The 8,768-nt window shown below is 36.3% G+C and overlaps 1 protein-coding gene across 1 annotated transcript; it reads right to left on the bottom strand.

The window, feature by feature from the left end:
• Positions 1-1,463: 1,463 nt before the first annotated feature.
• Positions 1,464-8,730, bottom strand: LOC136989559 (uncharacterized). Its single transcript, XM_067287773.1, has 2 exons — positions 8,587-8,730; positions 1,464-3,982 (listed from the first exon to the last, which is right to left on the bottom strand). The coding sequence occupies exon 2, from the start codon at positions 3,959-3,961 to the stop codon at positions 1,985-1,987; it is 1,977 nt and encodes a 658-aa protein (XP_067143874.1). The 5' UTR covers positions 3,962-3,982; positions 8,587-8,730; the 3' UTR covers positions 1,464-1,984.
• Positions 8,731-8,768: the final 38 nt, after the last annotated feature.

Genomic DNA, 8,768 nt, shown 5'->3' with positions numbered 1-8,768 from the left:
CCCCTTATCCAGATATTATACCTATTGACCTTTCTGAATAAATGAAAAGTTGCATCATCACTAAAAATGATCTATCCCAACAAACCCTCATCCATTTCTGTTGTGGTCAGTAAGTTCTTGCAAAATGTGAGCTGTCTGGTTGGATCATTGGGTTGGAGTTTTTGTATTAGTTGCAATTTGTACAGGTACAACTGCAATCATTTCCATAGAATCATCCTCATCGTGGACTCAGTTATCTTCAATTCTCAACTGGCTCTCTACAGATATCCTAGGGCTCCAAATAAAACTTTCATGCACTCTGTTGATCATTTCTTTGGCAATACTTGGCTTCCCTATGTGACTTTTCTCTTGACAACAGATGCATCCTATTCACAAAATTATTTGCTCCCCCTTTGGATTGATGATGCAAGAGAATTTCACATCAAATTGCTGTCAGGATGCATGTCGAATCACCACAACATTTACTTCATGCATATTCCAGGACAGACCAACTACAGTTGGTTGGTAATGCAGCCATTTTCTCAATCATTGATATGTACTTCTCTTGCCTGATGACAGTATTGCTAGGGCCATTCCAAACATAGTCATGGTGTATAACAGGAATTTTGTGATCCTTGGAATATTTAATTCACTTATGATGTAATAAAATCATTCAATAATTTTTGTACACCCAGTATAGTTTATTCTTGATTTTTGACTGGGTAAGTTTAGTTTGAATGTTCTTATTTCTGAACATCTGCTTAAGGAGGATTGCATAATGGCACCACACAGAAAACAGAAAAATAATTACATTGCCAAATCCTCAGGACCTTACAGGCCCACAAATCTGACAACAGGTTTAAAACATTATTTTACGACTTTGAATTGAATGCAAGAATGCACTACTTACCTGCAGTGTCAATAGATTCAAACAGTTGACATTTAGTTTGGTCAACAGAAACAACACAAGTAACTGCAGAATTTGGTATATTAAACTGATAGTTAACTATGACAGTATTAAATCACATATCTGTTTTCTTTAACAGAAGATAAATTCTCACATGGACAGTATTCGTGTTTCCAGACAAGTTTCTTCTGCAGCATGTAATCGACAGACTTAAAATGACAAATACAGATCTGAGTAGAACTTTGTTCAATTAATGTTTTTCTCTGCTTACTTAGTGTCATACAGCAGGCAGAGAAAAAATGCATGTAAACTGATCGAATGTAAATCAATTGTACAATACAAGACTATACAAATAATTCACATATCCTGTGGTATTGTTTGCTGTTATATAGATGTTTAATAAATTGACATCTAAGTGTAACAGAATGTATTTAAATGTACAGTACATTACTTTTGTGTGCATGTCTCAGAATAAATGAAAATAGTTTCTTACATGGAATTGGCATGCAATGCAATTCATTACATGGAAATGGTCTTTACAGATCATTTTTGTGTGATGAATTGCTTTGCAGAAAAAAGTACAAAATGAACTTTAAACCGGTAAACTTTAACTTTATTATTATAAAAACAATGTCTTTAATACATATGATATTTATGAAGTTATTTTATAGAAAATTACAGGAGAAATTGCACTCTAATAGAGTTGATTTTTAGTAAAATTCCAGTTTAAAAAAGAATAAATACAGTCTTGTCTTTGGCATTTGAATGACCTCAAAATAAGAACGTGAACTGATGTGTGTGTAAATACTATGTACACCATATGATGGTATCAATGAGTTAGTCAACATTTGGCATTAATGATTCGTTTACAAAACACAAATGAACTTTAAATTATTTTATGATTATTTCTTTTTAACCGGTCCACAAAACATGGTTTTGTTTCATTTCGGCTCGTATAACGGATATCACATCCTACCCAAAAGTAGGATATGATCTTGCCAGAATTAAAAATGAAAACTCTAATAATTACAAAGTTTAGTATAATGATTTTGTATAGTTTTGTGCGATGTTTCGACAGCATCCTTTCCTTTCGTAAATTCAATCATCTATAACCACCACGTTTTCCAGTTCTTTCCTGGATGTTTCACCCTGTTTAAATGCTTTTTGATATTCATTTTCATCGATTCCCAAGACCAACAACAGCAACAGTTGTTTTTTCTTTAGATTTGCAAAGGGTTTTTTCTTAAAGACTGCTTCCGACTGGTTTCCGTTCACCACCAGGTACTGACCGAATCCCAGATCCGCCACATTTCGAAGAATGTAGCAGCAGAAGTCGAGAGACGGTTTGGATCTCTTTGCAACCTTCTTGGAATGGAGGAGATTTATCTGGTTCACATAGTCTGAAGAAATTGTTTCTTCTTTGTGTGTTAAAATTGTATTAATGTGCTGCTTGTATTTATTAAAAAATCTTTCCTGAATTTTTGTCAGATATAAACTTAATTCGTTTTTGTCTTGTGAAGTTGTCGCATTGGCAGAATTATTTGCACTCGTCTCCGGAACCACTGAAATGGACAGAGATGACGGCAATGTGATGTCCAGAGGAAGACTCACATCTCCGGAAGGGTTGTCTTTCGTTGCACCAACCATGTCGGAAACGGGCAGACCAGCCGAAAAAACGTTTACGATGGTCGGTAGTTTTTGCTGATTGTTTGTGGAATTGTTTGAGATCAAGGAGTTGGATGCGGATGCGGATGCGGACACAGTTGCATTTGAATGATTCGGGGAGGCAGGTACAACGTGATTATTCAAATTTGCACCAGAACTGTTTGTAGCAGTTTTTGGAATCACGTTTCCAGCATTCAGACTTGCATTCTGAGGAGTGGGTACGTGATTTGGAGTGGAAGACTTAACCGGAGTTCTGTTTTGAATGGGCTGGTGATTGGGAACGTTGCTCACCTGTCTGATGGCAGAAAATGTTTTCACAAAATTACTTTCGCGTTGAAAAATCGTCGACTGTACAAGAACATCCTTCTGCTGAAGGAGAAAATTTACAATTATTCTGGCCTGGTGTAATGTGCTGGCATCAATTTCGACGTTCCATATCAAATGATCTAAGGTCAAGTTCCAACTAATGGTGTTTAATGCATTTTCAATTACGTGAAGTATCAAGCTCACTCTCGCCAGTAGCTTGGTAGCATTTTGATATATTGGGTATTTGCTTTTGTCGATGAATTTGGTCATGAGTTCGACGAACTCGTCGTGATACTGTGAAAACACAGTCTGAGCTTCTTCAGTTAACTTATAAGTTAATTTTGTCTCTTTGTGGATTTCATAAATTGTCTTAAATAACTTTTTTAAGCTGTGAGATGATTGAATGGGCAAGGAATTATTATTTTGTTTGATCTTGCTTCTGCCGATGAGACTAAAACAATTTTCAACAAATTTGGAAAAGCTGTCTCTCTTGCACAGGATCTGATATAAACCAAATGGTTCGGATATGCAGGATATATTCATGCATGGTTTTTGTAAAACTCGTCTCAACTTTCCGTAATTCATGATGAGAGAAGAACCCTGATAGAGTTTTTCCAAGACGTCTAAAATGCCTTTGGATGTAGATAAGATCTCTTTAAAGAGATCCAGTTTATAATACAGTGCCAAGGCGGATCCTCTAGAATGCAAGACGTCGATTAGTCCCTCGGTGTCGAAGAATTCCACCACAAACTGATTGTGACCCTCGGAATTCTCACCAGATCTACCACATTCATTCTGGACTTCGATCAGCTGCTGGCAGAGTCGGTCCGTTATGCCCAACGAGTCCTGTACCAATCCTGTGACCAGAACGGACCAAAATATCGGAGATTCTTGCCAGTCTGGAGTCAGTTCCAGCACGGAACCCTCTCCCATGCATCCTGCGCAACAACTCAAAAGCAGAAAAAAGATGCATTCTTCGGTACTTTCCAAGTTCTGAGCCTGCTGTTTCAGAAAGGTTCTGAAATTTGCCGTGCCAATCTTGTTGAGAGAAAATGACATGGATGACGCTTTCTTGTAAAGTCTCTGAAAGTCTTCTAATTTCATGATGATCTCTTCTTCATTTGGCTGAAAGAAAGTAACAAACTTTTAAGGGTTTTAAGTTCTGCATTACAAATTTTAAGCCAGAATATTTTATTTTTAGTACCACAGAATTGGTCCCGAATTCAGCGTCATTCTGCAACACCAGACAGTTTAAGACACTTTATTAATGGGAGGTTGTGCCATAATTTATGAAAAATTCGAGAATTTAAAAGAGCAGGAGAAAGAAGCAATATTGAGAGTCGCAATTCCGCTTGGAGCGGAAATTTTTGTCTGGTTGGCAAATATTAAGTGTAATAAATCTCTGAATCACTCCAAATCACTAATATTGGATAGTCTAGGACAAGGGTGGCAATTACTGGTACAGTACATGTACAAAACACAATATGCCAACTTTTTTCTGGCAACCCAGGGTTCATCTTTAAAAATAAATCCTTACATCACCATTTTTACAGAATTGTGTATTTTAACTTAACAAAAGAAAATTTTATATTAAATAAAAATGCAATAAAGAAATTACTAAAACAATTAATAGTGTTTAAGTGATAAGAAAATGAAATAAACACCTTATTTCCGAGACATTATCTCTGCAATATACAGACAAGTGGAGCTGCCAATTTAGCATAAAATCTGCTAAATCTAGCTTTTCTGTAGACTCGTCTAACAGCTAGACCAAATAATAATACACTTACAAGAATTTCAGTCGGCATGTGAGAAAATTTTGCATCGTAGATTTGGCAATTTTGGCACCTGCACTTAAAACGGTTGCCCATCCCATTTAGGATGACTTAAAATTTTTGCCACTGTTGATCCACATGTGGAACATTGTATGAACAACAATAACAAATGACTTGATCTTTGATAATTACAACCTTGCACTTATTAATAGTACATCCAAAAATTCCACAATTTAGAAACTGACTTCTTATAGGATTAAAGTGCAATCTCAACATCTACAGATTTATTACATTCAATAAAGAGATGTCAGATGTGGTTTTTGTCAAAGATGTTTGCAGAAAAAAACTGGCTACACAAGTCATTTTTAAAGTAAGAATCATTTGCATATACTAACAATGCAAATCGATGCTTTGGATTGCTGTGCCATGTGGAGAAGAATGTGTTTTAACATGGTCAGCTCTGAGCTCTTTAGTGCATCATATCTAATTTCTTAGTAGCATTTCATTGACAAAGACTATGATTCACAATGACAGTCAACATTGTCAATGAGTGCAAAATGTAATTGGCGATTTGTTTTTTCAGATGCAAAAAACATTCATCCAGCTGAAATTCATTGACAGCTAACTGAAGTGTATGGAGAAGGTGGAACGAACGAGGCAAATGTGAAAAATGGTGTTGGTTATTCAACAAAGATAGAATGTGTGTGCATGCCAAAGCAAGAGCTGAATGTCCATCGTCATTGAATTGAAAACTTTTGTTGATGCACACATTTGACAGAACAGGGGATTTATAATTGAGCCATTGATTTTGAAAGTGGGGCAAGTTCATTTTGTAAAAAAAATAGTTAAAGCTAATTTTTATTACAAATTAACAAAGTTTATGTTTTTAATCAATTCACAATAAATATCTTTTAATATCAGTATAAATTTGTTACTAGTCATTTATACCATCAACAATATTTATTGTGTGTTGATTTTGAAAGTGAAGCAAGTCCACTCTAAAGAAAAATATAAAGATATGATGATTTATGTACTACCCATTCATCATGAATACCGTATATTTCAGCGGATAAGATGATAGTTGAATCATAAAAAAAAATCCCCCAAGATCCAGGGTCATCTTATAGGACAGATACAAAAAAATTAGATTGAAATTTAGGGTAGATGTACCAGTTTTGGCCAGTGTAGTACCAGTTCTGGCCAGAAAACAAATTTAACTTAAAAATATAATCACCACATATTCAAATCTGTCCAATGAAACAAACTTTTATTGTTAACTGTTCACACAGTTAACAATAAAAGTTTGTTTCATTTATGATTATATTTTTAAGTTAAATTTGTTTTCTGGCCAAAACTGGTACATCTACCCTATATAAATTAAAACCATTATAATAAAACGGACAAACCTTAATTATTTACTAGTAGAGGGTAGGGTATGTGCACAAAGTAGAATAGCCCATACGATGTTTTTGTGAATAGTCAAGGTCCATTACCTGAATGCCGAATCAGTGCGAATGTTTGCAACAATCACAAGGCAGTGCAAGAAAATAAAATTTGTTCATTCGAAAAATTACAAATAGAACATAATTCCGTATACGCTATACAGTATTATTATTCAGATAGTGATCGCTGATCTAAACTAAATTCATAGGCTGTTGATAGTTTGGGGGTCGTCTTATATGACAGATATATGCTAAAACTATAAAACTTCGATGAAAATTTATACCTTGTCTTATCTGAAGGTCGTCTTATCCGCCGAGATACACGGTACTTAAAACTCTGCACCATCTAAACTAAGAAATATAATTATATGCATGCAACTTATTACTGAATATTTTTTCTTATTTTATCCACTTTTTCCTATAAAATTAAATTTATTTTTTGTTTTATTGTAGCTTTTCGAAAGAAGTATGAAAAGTTGAAATAAAATAAATAAAATATTCAATTTTTTGTTGTTATAATTCCATTCCATTCAAAAAAAATCAATGTTTTCAACAAATTGCTTTTGAAAGTGAGGCAAGTCCATTGGTGCATACCAAAACCATGATTTTTTTCACCTAACATGGATAACCATTATTGCATATTAAATTTACATGAAATAAGATCAAAAAATATAAAATAAGTCTATTACTGTTTACAAACGTTTTTAAACCCATTCAAATGCAAACCATTAAATATCTAGCAATAACATAACATGGACTTGTCCCACTTTCAAAATCAATGGCTCAATTGATAAGCTTTGTGAAGATTTCCCAAATGTTTCTTGTTCTGTCATTTAAGAAACTGTTAGAGAACATGTTCAATACAGGTTCCAAGAACGTTGACATCAGAACATAAACAAAAGAGAATGGCTGCTTCTTGAGCATTTCTCAATTGCTACCATACGGAAGGAGACAAATTCTTAGATTGTATAGTGATGGAAAATGCGAGACGGATGTCTCCCTAGACACCCGAGACTAAACGACACTCTCTCAAATTGCACCGTTCACCTTTTCCAACCAAACCCAAAAAGTTCAAACGGGCACCTTTGACCACAAAACTTGTGGCTATGGTTTTTTTGGGCCTGGAAAGGTATTCTTCTGATCTGCCTTGGGGAGAAAAGTATTGCAAAACCTTAAGAGTTATAGTGCGCTATACAGAACCGTGCTGCCTACCGACTAAGGGAAATGTCTGCTCTACAATAACTCATTCTCACGTTGCTCAAAACGGCTGCAAAAGTTTTGACAGATAGTATCGGGCCATCCACAGTAAGGTATGATGACAACCAGTTTGAGGAAAAGGCAAGAGTTTGGCAAGGAGACTGTCGAGTCTCACAAAATCAAAAACGTAGACATCAACGGGGATTACATAAACAGTTTAAGACATTTATTTCTGCCATAAAAGGATTTTGAGTTACAATAAATCATTACCACTTTATGACAAAACAATTAGTACTTTAAAAACAACCCTCATATTTTGTAACAAAACTACAACACAAAGAAAGAACAAACTGGAAATCTCAGAAACACGGTTGCCAGACTCCAATGACGTGCAACGGGAGACATTTTATGAGCGAAGGATCACAGAAGACCTCTTGAAACTACAATCGGGGAGCCACTGACAGAGAGACAAGACTTCTCGCAAGGAAGCCAAACGGACTGCAACGGAACGACCTCCATCCGCATATCCGACGGCAAAGGAAAGACTGCCAAGGGCACCCAAACAAAGCGTTATTTCGGACACATTTTGAGACAGGCATGTAACAAGCATGAAGAAAACCATTTATCCGGAAACCAGAGGGATAAATTTAGTCTTCCCAAGTAACTAGATTTATTAAAATCATCTTCATGGGATTAACACAGGCTTTGCAGTAGTCTTTGTAAAAAGTTCATCATTTTGCCAAAGGCAAAAAAAAATCAATAGAAATTGATGTCCGTCGATGAATTTCCCACAAATCTGCTCTCGTCAAGTAAAATAAGCAAAGTTAACACGGAATGTCAGAACAATGTAAACACGAGTGGTTCTCGTCGAAGCTTCCCACCGTTATTCAACACACCGACAACAAAGTTTACGTTTCGACCAAGCGAAACATGTGAACTTTGACCTCCGACCTTTCGCCGGAATGCATTCGATTTATCGTTAGAGGGTCGATAAATTCGCCTTCGAAAGCGGCAGCGTAAAACTCTTATTTAAAAAAAAAAAAGACGTCTGGCCGACATTCCTATCGATTTTTACGCCGACCCGACGACATCTTTCTAATTGATAAAGGTACGTCTGCAAGTGAACCGGTCAAGAACCCGCGACTTTGCGCGAGAACAGAACACACCGACCGGTCGCGGGTTCTTACCCACCGCACGAACCCAAACGGAATCGTAGGTTTTCGCCGTTCCCATCGTTTCTGGATTATCCAGCGTGACCGAAGTGCCCCGGATCGGAGGCCGCAGTCGAGGAGCCCGGGCCCCTCCGATCACTTACCTAGAGAGTCAGCGGGGGACGTCTCGTCCATTATTTACTTATTCGAAGTGGAGTTTTGTCAACTTCGTAAATACCGTCGCCATCTCTAACGCTTTGCCGCCGGATGGCGGGGTAAGGACGCTCCATTTTTTAGCCCAATTTTCAATCTTTGTAATTCGATTAAAATAATTACGCCCAAATTC

Source organism: Centruroides vittatus, unplaced genomic scaffold (genome assembly GCF_030686945.1).
Source record: "Centruroides vittatus isolate TY-2023 unplaced genomic scaffold, ASM3068694v2 scaffold_654, whole genome shotgun sequence".
In the NCBI taxonomy this organism is placed as follows: Eukaryota; Metazoa; Arthropoda; class Arachnida; order Scorpiones; family Buthidae; genus Centruroides; species Centruroides vittatus.
The sequence above is the reverse complement of the archived record's forward strand: the minus strand, read 5'-3'. Positions and strand labels throughout refer to the sequence as shown.